This window comes from Juglans microcarpa x Juglans regia, chromosome 7S, assembly GCF_004785595.1.
Source record: "Juglans microcarpa x Juglans regia isolate MS1-56 chromosome 7S, Jm3101_v1.0, whole genome shotgun sequence".
NCBI lineage: Eukaryota > Viridiplantae > Streptophyta > Magnoliopsida > Fagales > Juglandaceae > Juglans > Juglans microcarpa x Juglans regia.
In genome coordinates this window covers 15,516,474-15,530,233 of record NC_054607.1, presented here as the reverse complement: position 1 = coordinate 15,530,233, position 13,760 = coordinate 15,516,474, and the positions used below count along the sequence as shown (strand labels likewise).

At 37.7% G+C, this 13,760-nt stretch overlaps 1 protein-coding gene across 7 annotated transcripts; it reads left to right on the top strand.

Moving 5' to 3' along the window:
- The first annotated feature begins 7,006 nt into the window (after nt 1-7,006).
- LOC121241059 (beta-hexosaminidase 2) lies at nt 7,007-13,126 on the top strand. 7 transcript variants are annotated; one of them, XR_005935647.1, is made up of 5 exons: nt 7,007-7,840; nt 8,703-9,672; nt 10,089-10,124; nt 10,682-10,755; nt 13,052-13,126. XR_005935647.1 is itself a non-coding variant. In XM_041138661.1 (2 exons), the coding sequence occupies exons 1-2, from the start codon at nt 7,069-7,071 to the stop codon at nt 9,653-9,655; spliced, it is 1,725 nt and encodes a 574-aa protein (XP_040994595.1). In that variant the 5' UTR covers nt 7,008-7,068; the 3' UTR covers nt 9,656-9,900. The 7 variants fall into 7 exon arrangements, 1 of the variants encoding a protein (XP_040994595.1); XR_005935648.1 differs by lacking the exon at nt 13,052-13,126 and having other exon boundaries at nt 10,687-10,995; XR_005935646.1 differs by lacking the exon at nt 13,052-13,126 and having other exon boundaries at nt 10,682-10,995.
- The last annotated feature ends 634 nt before the right edge of the window (nt 13,127-13,760 follow it).

Sequence of the window (13,760 nt, the reverse complement as noted above, 5' to 3'; positions counted from 1 at the left end):
GAAAGTAAATGTTTTGTTCGGCTTATCAAATGTTATAAATGCTCATGTTTACATGCTAGTATATGATCTCTACTTGCTGAGTTGTTGATAACTCACCCCATTAATCTTCATAATATTTCAGATGACATCGATGGCTCAGCTGAAGATCAGTATTAGAGTCTATGGAGAAGATTAGCATTGATTTGTTGTTGGGTATCTCATAATACTAGTGTTGGTGTTGGAGGTTAATTATCTTTCTTAAGTTTGCTTCAATAGATTTAGACGGTTTATGGAAACTATGTTAATGTTTTATTATTTCTAGTTGTTATTTGAGACATGAAGAAGAGTTGTTTTTATTTGGGTTATTGGATTGAATATTGGATAAATGAGTTTATTTGATTTATTTAATTGAAGTATTTACGTTCGATTTGAGGTTTGAAAAATGGATATATTCTTGAATTTGGAAGTACTCTAGCCTTGTTAGAGCTGATTATCAGGTTTTATGAGTTAACTCTCCGGACCCTCGAGGTCGGGGCGTTACAGTAAAGGCTCCTCCTTGATCTATAAAAGGAGAACCTAGCTTCAGAAAAGGATTATCTTCCTTTTCTCCCATTTCTCATCTCTCTTTTATACCACTTGTTCCTCATCATTCCTCATCCAACTTCTTGATATATTTTGTAAGTTATTTTGAATAATGATTATTTCTACTAACATGACTATTTCTACTTACATTTATATTCTCTTTATACTTACCATGTGAGTCCAGTTATCTGATCTTGCTTTCATTTCCTTTGTTATTTCATTGCACTATCACTCTAGTTATCTGGTTCCTATTTCAACTCTAGTACTTTCTTTATTTCTTATCTTATTTTTGTATCTATTATCTATCTTATCTTTATTTGTATTACTTCCTCACCGTTTGGTGTGTGTGTGTGTGTGTATATATATATATATAATAAGTGATCAAGGACATCCAGGAAAATGCATCCATTCATGAGATTAGATGCCACCCACAGTGTCATCGAGTGCACAAATTGAAAAATTACTTATTCTAAACACAAAAGTGATTCATTCTTGACCATATATCATTGTTTGAATGACCTTAAGCCTTGGCCCATCCAAGATTCCACATTTTTTAGCTTCAAAAGATAAAAGTTAGAATAAAAAAAAAGTAAATAAAAAAAAAAGCACGAAAGAAAAGCAAAACGATTTACGTATCGCATGCATGCCTCTTGATTTTCAGGTGAGCTGCGGCTAAAGAGAACTTATTTATTTTTCCCTTTTTTAAAATTTTCAAGAGTTTTTTTTATTTATAAAAACACTAAAAATGATTTTCTTTAAGCAAGTTTACAGTCTTAACCCAATACATAACATATTGGAGAGATTAATTTTTTTGGTAACAAATAATACGAGTTTTTCTGTTCTCAATTAATATGTTCTATTCATTGCAAATTATTTTCATGTTCATAGGCTTCCTCTCTTTGTGGTCTCTTAAGCCTAACATCTTGATACTCTTCTCTCACACTAGGGGTTCTAGTGGAATGGTCAATATTTGGGATCCACCTCTCAACAACCACTCTATCGTTTTCAACTCTACCACCCCTTCTCAACTCATGTTGTGGTAGCTCACGTATAGACCCCGTTACACTTGTCTCGGCCCCATCCACAAAGGCATCATGCCCTTGCCTATTCGGACTATGTGGGGGCTTTTGACCATTAGTTTCCACCATTCTCCTCTCAAGCCTCTCAAGGCTTGCATTGGTCTCCCTCTTAACGGTCTCAATGTCCCTTCTATTCTCCTCAACCGCACGGTTGGTGGCATTCAAGATCATGGTAAATTCGGCCAAGGTAGTCTTGACCTCATGGATGAGGTGGTCAAGCCTTAAGCCTTGCCTTTCTATGGCCTCTATGTGTTCCCGGTTGGAACCACCTTGTTCCTCCTCTTGAACCACATGACTCATGGCTAGCAATTTGGTGGTGGGGCTTGCTCTTGGTTCACAAGTCCAGCCTTTGGTCCCCCACCTTCGAAGGTGGTCGACCCCTCTTGCACAAAAGGTCCAACCTTGGGTCTTTCACCAACTTGTGTGGTCGACCCCTATAAGAAAACTACTCCTTTCTACTCTTCAACCCCCAAACTTCAATTTCACAATCAAAAAAATAAATGGGATCCAACGAGGGTCTCCCCTAACCAAATGACAAAGTTTGGGTTAACGCGTCGTTTACCTCTTTAGAGAAGTGAGAACTTCTAAAACAAATTCCAAGCAAGGTAGCCCTCTCAATGAAAGCACCAATTAATGTTAGGGACCCCGGTCTTGTTCCTAACACTAAGGTTCACGAGCTTGTCTTGGTGAAGATGATGACCGAGTGATCTTGCTATCTTGCTTGGCTTTCACCAAAAGAATGGTGTTTGAGTAATGGAATGATGAAGATGATGCACTTGGGTAGGCTAAGTGTTTAGGCTAAGGCAAATCAATGTGGGTGGCTAGACTTGTTCTTGAGTGAGGTGCCAAGATGATGGAGTCTAGGGTTGAATGAAAGAGATGAGGTTAGGATTTGTTCTTGGAGAGTGGCACCAAGTTGATGGAGTAGGGGTGTTCTAAGAGTTGATTAGGGTTGTTTGATGCAATGGGGATGGCTTGGGGGTTGCCCTTAATGCTTGGGCCACTTGGATGGAGATTAGAGTTGGTATAGTGAAGTGTAGCTAGGGTTTTGTGGGGTGGCTAGGGTGGATTTTGAGATTTGGAATAGTTGGCTTAAGGTTGGAGTTTAGGATGATGCTAGGGTTTGGGAATGAGATGGAAGAGTGAGGCTAGGATTTGGTGGCAAAGGTGGGCAGATTGGGATTGACTTGGTCTTAGGAAGATTGGCTAGATTTTGTTGGTTTAGGAGTGGATATGGGAAGTTTGTAAGATGGAAGGAATCTTTGAGTGAAGAGGGGAATTTGAATTTGAATTAAGATGACAAGTCAATAATTGACTTAGAGAGATTGTAGGAAAAGTGATTTAAGGAATTGAAGAGGATTTGCGATTCCTTAAATTAAGGGGTTTGAATTGGGATTTGAATTTGAATTGGAATTGAAATTTGAATTTGAATATGGAAAGAGGATGGAGAGATTTTAGGGATGTGATTGGGATGAATCAACTTTACTAAAATTAAGGAAGTTAACTCAAGAGGGACTCTTGATGGATGGATGACTTTAGGATGGCTGAATTTGGTAAGTGGATGGTAGGGCTAGGGTCTTATGATGGGCGAGTTGGGTATGGTTGAATATGGTAAGTGGGCATTATGGAAGTTGGCAGGAAATATGGGATTGGCTAGGTCAATGGATATGAGGGATGAAGGCCAATTATGGGAATGTGAACTATTTATGGAAAGTAGGGCAACACTAGGGTTGGTTGAGTATGGTAAGTGGAGAATATGGCTAGGGTTTGATAGAGGTGATGGAGGCAATGTAATTTATGGAAAGTAGACTAGGGCAAAACAATGAAGTGGTCGACTATGCGGTATGGAATGGATCAAATAAGCAATGGAATGGATGAACACTAAGAACAAATGAAGAACACGATGAACAAGTGATAAATAATCAAGAACAAAGTGAACAAAAGATAACCAATTCAATTATGATTCACGAATTGCACATAGATGAAATAAACCTCTTAATTGATGAACTTGAAAATAACAAAGAGAACATCAACTTGGATTCACGAATTGCACCAAGTTGTAAGAACAAGATAGATTGAACCACACCTATTCACGAATTACAAGGTGTGATCCTCTCTTAAGGGATTCATGTATTGCACCCCAAAGAGCCCAAGTGCCTTAACACCGAATGGTGATCTCAAGAACAAAATAGTCTACCCACTAGGGAATTTGTCAAAAGATGTAAATGCAAAGACTAAAGGTCCTATTTATAAGGATTACAACTTGGAAACCCCCAACAGGTCCCTTGGAAAATAAATAAATAAATAATAAAAAATAACATAGTTGGCATGAGCCAAGTTGACCCATGGCATGCATGAGCCCATGGGTGGGCTAGGCTAGCCCATGGCATGGGTCATGGGCATGGCTAGCATGGTTGTTGGCATGTGGCTGACATGGCTAGTGGCTTGGCCATGGGCCACAACACATGGGTTCCTACCACCACTGCCCCACACGTTGCCGCAGCCACAAACAACACTGCTGAAAGCAGACAATGCCGGAGGACAAGCCTCCACAACCTGCCGCTACCCTACCACCTTATTGCCGCCGCGTTGCTGCCCTCTCAGTGAGTATCCCATGTGGTCTCTCTCACTCTCACTCTCATGGCTTACTCTCTTTCTCTCTCACTCATTCTCTCTCTTGTACTGCATCACTGCCCTGAGAAGCCCAGCACAATGCTGGCCAGTCATAACCACCGTGAACCTCAGCCAGCCACCACGACCACTCGTCGCAGCTGATCCTTCTCTCGGTGAGCATCGCACGATCCTCTTCTCCCATAAGCTAGGCTTCTCTTCTTTTATTTCTTTTATCTTCAACTTTTCCAAAATGTCCATGCCCATTATGTTGTTTTTCCAAAATGCCCATGCCCATTATGTTGTTTTCCCAAAATTGCCCATGCCTATTTAGGATTAATAGTTGAGAACAATTTAGTGTTTGAAAGATTTTAGCTTTAGAAAATATAGGATATTTTAGTACTTTAGATTTTAAATAAAATCACATGTTTAATTAGAAGTATATGCAAATTACTTGTTTATTTTTATAGGTGACCGATTACGCACCGAAAATAGTGGATTAGCACTACAAGGTAAGTAGCATGATCATACCCTTACACGTATGTAAGGTAAACGTCATGTCTTTTATAAAAATATTTTGCATGTATGCCCTTCATTGGAAGCCCCTTTTTACGTACCCTAGTCATGATATATTTTTTAAAATCCATGATTTTATGTGAAGATTTATGCATTAAATTCATGATTTTATGAAAGAAGTTATGAATTAAAAGATTTATGAAAGGTTATGATTTTATGTGAGAGTTATGCATAAAAATAATTTATAAAAAGCCATGCATTATTTTATGTGAAGATTTATGCATCAAAATATTTACGAAAAATCATGATTTCATGTGAGGAAATATATATCACGATATTTATGAAAGAATGCAATTTTATTTGAAATCTATGATATGATATGATAAGTATGTATGTGATTTCTTTTGAAATCCATGATATGATAAATATGTAAGTATGATTATGATGAAGTATGAATTATAAGATATTTCACGGCCTATGTTATGATATGAAAACGGTACCTATTTTTTGAGTATATTGCATTGACAGGTCGTGCATGCTGGTAGTGCACCCAGTATGTCTTCTTTATGTATGGATTCCACAACTCGCGGTCACAGGCAGAATCAAAATCTACTTAGATTCGCTAATCTTAACTCACGGGTGTCAACATTGGGTAATGACCTATGATAAGTGAAAGATAAGTTCATGTTCATGTTATTTATGTATGTATTTATGAGTATGTACATTTTTCAAGAAACCTTATGTTTAGTATGTTTATTGTATGATGTGTTACTTATTGAGTATTCGACTCATCTTTGCATATTTTTATGCCTTTAAGCCACCTCAAGTGATGACATTTATGAGGATGAGACTGCATGACAGAATTTGACCCCGAGAGGCGAGACAGAAACCTAGACAAATTATGCTATGATTAATTTTATGATTTAAGGTTTAAATAAATTATTTTGATAAGTACATTAGACTTCCGTATTTTTTTAAAATAAGTGATTCCGCAGACTCTATTTTGGATTTAAAGTATTTATTAAAGTTTGTTTTATTTATGGAAACTTTCTTATTTGGCACGTTGTTAAAAAGAAAAGTTTTTAAGTTCAAGTTTAGTTATAGCACACTGGCTCTCTGAAAATTCTAAAATGTCTTTTTGGGAAGTGGAGTGTTACAAAACTCTTTGTAAAAGTCCCAACTAGATGGTTCTTATTTATTTATTTATTAATTCTGGCTTATAAATTAAAGTTTTAGTCACAAAAAGATTCTATAAAAATAAATCTACAAAGTTATAAATTGATGTGTCTTGATGTAGTACGTTAAATTGGAAAACTACTTTTAATATAAAATAGATCTAATATATCACAATAAATCACTTGGATTTATAAATTTATTTTGTAGAATCTTTTTGTCTCTATACTTCTCAAAATAAAAACAAAACAAAAGGGGAAAGCGAGGTTTGTGGCGAGGATTACACTGTCATTGGCCAGCACGAAGTGGTATGCCGACTGCGACCCAATTGACTTTAGGAGCGGCATTTAGCATTCAGTTCCTGCCTGCCTGCCAACATAAGGAACTTCTAATAGTCTAGTCTTTAGTAGAACAAGAGCAAAGCTCCAAACAAACATAAACAGACGCAAAAACAAGACCAAAGACTACATTTCTGTCCTAAAACAATAATTACATTAGTAAGTTATGGTGGAAAACATATTCTAACACTACATGATTTGATTTATACAAAAATTTAATTATATTCTTTTGAAAAATGATATTTGAAAGAAATTACTTTTTTTTAATAATAATTCTCACTTTTTTCAAAAAGAATATGAGAGAGATGTATATTTTAAAATTGTATATAATATTACTTAAATTCTGTTGTATTTGAGTAACTTTCATATCAATTTGTAAGTGCAATAATTAATTTTAAACTATTTTTTTTAAAATTAAATTCTCTTAGAGATTGCTCAGCAACAATCTTGAAAATGAGAAAATAAATTTACAACTATAAATTATGTAACAGTCGCGTAATCGCTTTGAAAAAAATGAATAAAATATTAGATCCACATGAAAAAAATTAATTTTTAATAATAGACCTCACTATTTTTTAAATCGATTACACAGTATTTATATAATTGACGATTGTATATAAAATTACTCCTCAAAAATTAATAAACTATATTGTATTAATAAACTCCTTTTGAAGCTAAAACCGTCCCGTCCCATCTCATAAGTGACTTCTTTTTAAGTCCTCTTCTTATCTTGGTTTCAAACGCCCCATTCGGAATAGAAGTCACCGCAACAAAGCAGCGTTGTTGGAAAAATGGAGTCGATGTTTGTCATCATACGCCTGGCATTGTGCTTATTGGCACTTTTTCCTCTCTCCTCTGGCTCTGGAATCAACGTGTGGCCAAAACCAAGGACCTTCTCATGGCCCAACCCTCAGGCCACGCTGCTCTCACCTGCCTTCACTATTGCTGCTCCCAACCACACCTTCCTCTCCTCCGCCGTCGAACGCTACCTCCGCCTTGTCCACACCGAGCACCATTTTCCCCTTGTCAACCCCTCCGTCAACCTCACCCCCTCCAATCTTCCTCCTCTCCGCACCCTTTCCATCGTCGTCTCCGACCTCAAAGCCCCGCTCCAACATGGAGTGGATGAGTCCTACAGCCTCTCCATTCCCACTTCGGGGCCAGCTAAACTGACGGCGAATACCGCGTGGGGTGCCATGAGGGGCCTCGAGACGTTCTCGCAGCTCGTCTGGGGCTATCCCTCTGTGGTGGCGGTGGGCGTGTACGTTTGGGATGCTCCGCTCTTTGGGCACCGTGGAATTATGCTGGATACGTCTAGGAACTATTACCCAGTGAAGGATATATTGAGGACGATCGGGGCGATGAGTGCCAACAAGCTCAACGTGTTCCATTGGCACATCACGGATTCCCATTCGTTCCCGCTGGTGGTGCCGTCGGAACCTGATCTGGCGGCCAAGGGGTCTTATGGCCCTGATATGCAGTACTCCCCCAATGATATAAAGACGATTGTGCAGTTTGGTTTGGAGCACGGCGTTAGAGTTCTCCCGGAGATCGATTCCCCCGGTCAGTTTCCAATTCCCCTTGCTGTCATATTTATCATTTTCTCCTAATCTTTTTTTTCTTGCTCTCCTCCTCATTGCCCAATACATCCATTGCTGCCGTATATCAGAAGGAATTCTGTTAATTATACGGGCGAATAATAATCAGATAAGGATACTTTCTGTTGATGCATTTTTCCGACTGTAATTTAGCTCCGGCCATGTTGGAAAAATGCATCAACATGAAGTAAAATTAATCATCTTGTTTGGTTAAACTTAATCATCCATTTCAAGTAAAAAATTAATGTCTTGTTTGATTGTATAAAATATGCGACAATTTACTGTTTAAATGGACTGTGTCTCTCAGGGCGCTCCCAAACATGCCCGTCTAGAGTGGGAGATGAGAAGGGATTTGCTTGTCAGTGGGGGGCTTTTGGAAAGACACAAAAGACAGGCTTTTGGAACCCTTATCTCCCCCGTATTTACTTGTGTCTCTTCACCTCATGCCCATGATCTATTTGGTTGTAGAAATATGCAACGGGAATGTGCCTCTCAAAGCGCTCCCAAAAACACCAAACAGAGTCTAGAGAAAGAGATGTAAAGGGCTTGGCATATCTTGTCGGTGGAGTAAAATGCTTTTGGGAGTTCATTCCCTTTCCCGAATGGAAGGGGCTCATCATCGATCTCCCCCATTTTAAATTAAATTTTGTCCGATGGCCTCCGCTTGTAACATCTCTGACCTCATGCCCATTTCCTAGCTAATATAATAATAATACCCAAAGCTTCTTTGTGCCTATTGTAAATTGTATCTGTCCAGAGAAAGAAAATTGTATGCTGTCTGTAATCCTCGTGTGGTTCGATTGAACGCTTATATTTTTACTACGCAGGCCATACGGGATCGTGGGCGGAAGCTTACCCAGAGATTGTGGCATGTGCAAACATGTTCTGGTGGCCCGCAGGAAGCAAGTGGGATGACCGGCTTGCCTCTGAACCAGGAACTGGCCATTTGAATCCCTTGAACCCCAAGACGTACCAAGTCTTGAAAAACGTCATCCACGACGTGGCCGCGTTATTCCCAGAGCCATTCTTCCACGCCGGAGCGGATGAGATCGTTCCTGGTTGTTGGAAAGCCGATCCAGCCATCCATTCCTTCCTCTCAAATGGTGGAACTCTCAGTCAGCTCCTGGAGATCTTTGTCAACTCAACTCTCCCTTATATTCTATCCCTTAACCGAACTGTGGTCTATTGGGAGGATGTTCTGCTTGATGACAATGTCAAGGTCCCAACAACAGTTCTTCCAAAAGAGCATACAATTTTACAAACTTGGAATAATGGCACTAACAATACCAAGCGGATTGTTTCTTCTGGGTACAAAACCATTGTGTCCTCTTCAGACTTCTATTATCTGGATTGTGGGCATGGTGACTTTCTGGGGAATGACAGCCAATATGATCAACAAGGAGCCGGTGCTAATTCTAAAAATGGTGGCTCATGGTGTGGACCTTTCAAGACATGGCAGACCATATATAACTATGATATAACGTATGGATTGAGCAAGGAGGAGGCCAAACTTGTGTTAGGTGGGGAGGTGGCACTGTGGTCCGAGCAAGCAGATCGTACGGTTTTAGATGCCAGGATTTGGCCTAGATCTTCAGCAATGGCAGAGACACTCTGGTCTGGTAACCGGGATGAGATGGGTATGAAGAGGTATGCAGGGGCAACAGATAGGTTGAATGAGTGGAGGTATAGAATGGTGCAAAGAGGTGTCAAAGCTGAACCGCTTCAGCCACTTTGGTGCGTTAGGAACCCTGGAATGTGCAACACAGTTCAAGGCTTCTAGCTGGCTATTTCTTTCTTGTATGTTAAAAATGTCAACGACCTTACATCTATTTCTTGGTCAAGATAGATGAAAAAAAACCCAAATCTTGTAATCGATTTATTTCTTCAGTTTCTTCAATTTACAATGGACAACAAGCTCCAATTTGTGGCATTCAAAAGGTATAGCTATTATAATTGTATTGAGAATTACTGAGGGAATAATTTTGTAACGTTGCCCATAATATTTACTATGGAGATCATTTTGAATTTCTTGCTTCCTCTTTGAGGTTAAATTGATAATGAAGAGGATTTTTATCTTTCAAAAGCCTTATGGGTTGCTTTTGATTTTTAACTTTGATTTTGTTTATTTCTTCTATATTGGATGAAATTTTGATGGCAATAATTTGAAAAAAAAAATGTTCATTATCTTTTGAAATTATCATATTCTTTTGCAGTGTTGGTGGTGTTAATTGACAATGGGATAGATTGAGGTAAGGCTTTCAAGATTATCAACTTTGTTAGACACATAAGATTTCTTGCTTTTATTTTGTTTTCATTTTTCTTAAGGTCCATTGGCTGTGGCGAGGATTTCTTGCTGTGCAATATTATCACTATTATGCTGCTCTGATGTTTGAAAAGATTTCAAACGGTGTGGATAATGAATTCCTTTGCAAACAAAATTTCTAGTTCCCCTATTAGAATAGTTGGAATAACAAATTCTGTGCTCTTCAACAAATTTTTTTATTACTTATAGGAATCTACACCGTATATTGCTTTCTAGAAGTATTTTATTTTTTAGCTCTCTTGTAAACTTATATTTTGGTTTAAAGATTATCCATTACCGCCCTGTTGCCATCCTTATCACACCCATATATACACTTGCCTGATATTTTATTTTACTTTTCCTAATTCTATGATATCAAGTGTTTATCTTTCATATGAACTTTTGCATATACAGTGGAGTATATAGCTAGATTGTCTATTGAAAGACATTGAGTTCACATTTTGGCCTTGATCATAATAATTCTGTTGCTGTTTATGTCTGTAGGTCAGACTAAGCGATGGGGCTTCTCTTTATTCATTTTGTCGATCATTGAGGAATGGTTTTCCAGAAGAAGTCAGGTTTCCATTATTTAGGATGGGGGTTTCCCTTTCTATGCATTTTGAATTCTGCCATTTCTTCTGTGCTTTATTTTTTTTCTCTACATGACATATTTGCGACAAAGCTTCAGGGGATGTATTTCAATCAATATGGACCAACTCACTGTTATATTGCAGTGGAATATTACTCCATAATGGTATTTTTCATTGTCGGATATTTAACGTATATATGATGGTAGAGAAAAGTGGAAGTTTTGTGGAGTTTTGGAAAAGATGATGGCATGTGTGCATATAGGCTAGTTGAGTTGATTTTCAGGATAAGCGAATAATGATGATAGCATATTCGGAGGCATTGTATGCGATCTTCTCTATGCCTCTTTCATTCCTCTTCTTCATTTGGAGATCTACACTGTTCTTTTGACTTTGAACTGATCTTTTGTAGACTTCATTCTAAAGTTGGAAACATGCATATATTCCACTAGTGGTTATGAATTTTCTCTTTCCTCGAGAAGCTGTGCATTAAATCAAGTCGATAGCCTTCTTTCTTCTTTATTTTGTCTCCTAGTCCGAAAAAGATGAATATATGATATGTTTTCTGAGCAAGCTTCTGTTTGATCGCAAAACTTAGATTTTAACACAAATACATTTACATCATTTATTTTTTTAATTCAGATCTATCTTGGGTCTTATCTCCTGCTGAAGACACCATTATATTATTTTCCTAGTGCTTAAAGGCACACTCTTCATTGCTTTCCTTGTGTCTTTGTAGTGCCTTTTAACATGAATTTAACATGAACCAGATCACACCTATTGTCTGCTTAAAGGGTGTTTTTGTGATCCTCTGCTCAAATAGTTGACAAATTCAGCTTACCTAAGAAGGGTTGTCTGCCCTAGAACCTCAGCGTTTTGATCTCCCATGTTAGGCAATTGAATCCAAGACTTTTGCCTGAAAATCTTTCTTCCGCCCGCTAAAGTTCTCCATAACCCTAAACTGCTTCTATCTCTTCTTTGGCTATATCATGGACTTGTCTATTAAGAGTGCCCAATCTAGACTTGGCCAGCAAAACCCTACCTTGAACACTAGAGAAGTGGACGTTATTCAGATCTTTTCACTTTCTTTCCAAATTTTCAGCTAGGAGCAAAGCTGGAACATAGGAGATTGGATATCTTCCAACCAAACTAGAAAACAAGTGGTGATGAAAGTATGTGTCCATAAAAAGCCTAAAGGTGTTTGGTGAATTATCAGGCATGAAAAAGTGTTGATGTCATATTTTCTTTCACACAAATGGTCTTTATGTATTGCGTAACAAGTGATTTGGCCTGTCCAACTTCAACATCTACCTTTATATGGTGATCATCAACTTTATGATTGAAATTTATAGGACTACCAGTTCCTTTAGCTTGATTGCGAGCCAAAAACTTTGATGGATTCCCCTTCCTCTTCTATCCTTAGTACTAGACATGAACGCATTCAAGAATTATTCTTAGTATCATCACTTGTGCCCAAATAATCAGTGTTTGTGGGCCAGAATTTTACAAAAAGAAATCAATAGATAAGTAATCATTTTTTATTTTCCTGTACATCTATTAATGTGAGGTTTAATGCCAAACCTCACATTAATGTGTATTGCAAACCCTGATTCATATAAATTTTTGTTTTTTTGGTGGTTTTCCTTAATTTGATGACACAAAATGATGTAATTTATTTTTTGAACTGAGGACAGAGCAGTAAGTCAGCCCACTTTTCTGAGTTGTCACTGGCATTCTCAGACTGATAAACATAGATCTTTCATAACCATACTGTAATCGTGCACCATTTGAAACATGTAGCTGTCTCTATAAGGTACCATACATTAACATTTTAACTCTGCAGACCATATTCAGAACTTTGATGCTCTTCGATAGTAACACACACTTGCAATGTCACCACCATATGACCTTGGTTAGTCTTGAATTAAAAACCAATTGTAGGTGAAAGCATATAGTATCAAATATTTTATTATCATATGTTATGGATGATGCTTGGATATGATAAAGTTGTTACGCCATGGCATATTTAACAATTTCACAACATATTCACAAATATGTACAAAAAACATTCTTTTCTCTAATATGGACATGTTTCAAAATTGAGAACCTTCTGGGTGGTTTTTATGCTTTTAAGAGGCTTCAGAAATGAAGGGAGGCTTTTTTTTTTTCCCTCTCTCTTTCTCTCTCTCTCTCTCTCTCTCTCTCTCTCTCTCTAGTTTCTCAGTTGAAGGTTTTGATCTATTTACTCTTAACTCCTTTAGTCTAACTTGCTTGTTTCTGTTATCAGGACTAGAAATCTGTTGAGCATTTATTGCTGCAAAATCTTTTGAAAAGACATATCAAGCATCCTATAATGTTCAAGCGCTGGTAAGTTTATCTATTTCATATTTTGTGCCATTTCTGTCAATATCACATCTTCAAATAATATTCTTTTTAGCCAGCATGAGGCCTGGTTGAGTTCATTCAAAATCATGCCAAAGTGTTTTTATTGACTAGGCATCTAAAGCAGATGCCTAGGATAACAATGTCGAAGACCTTTACTTCTCTATATTTCTTCATAGGCATGTAATGCAGAATCATGTGATCTTCATATGGTTTTTATTGATGACAAGAAAACGAATGATAGGGTGTCAAGAGGTCTAATGTAGTGCGATTTTGAAAAGGATATCAATGATAAAGCTATAGTTAGTATGAAAAAACGTTGAGTTATCATGAGTGTTATCACGAGATTTATATCAAGGATCAAGTTTTAGTCCACATCTCTTGGCATTGTTTGCGGTTGAACTTAGTAAATCGATCAGGATGAGATCCTTTGATGAATTCTCTTGCAGATGATATCAAGTTTTGTTAAGGCTGAAAACCATGGCTTGAGTACCTCCAGTACGCACACAAGGAAAGAACAACCACAACTGCCCGCTGCTCACTGCTTTGCCCAGTACTCACCAGCTGGAAGAATATTCAAGAAGGAATATACATCCCCAACAGAATAATGACGT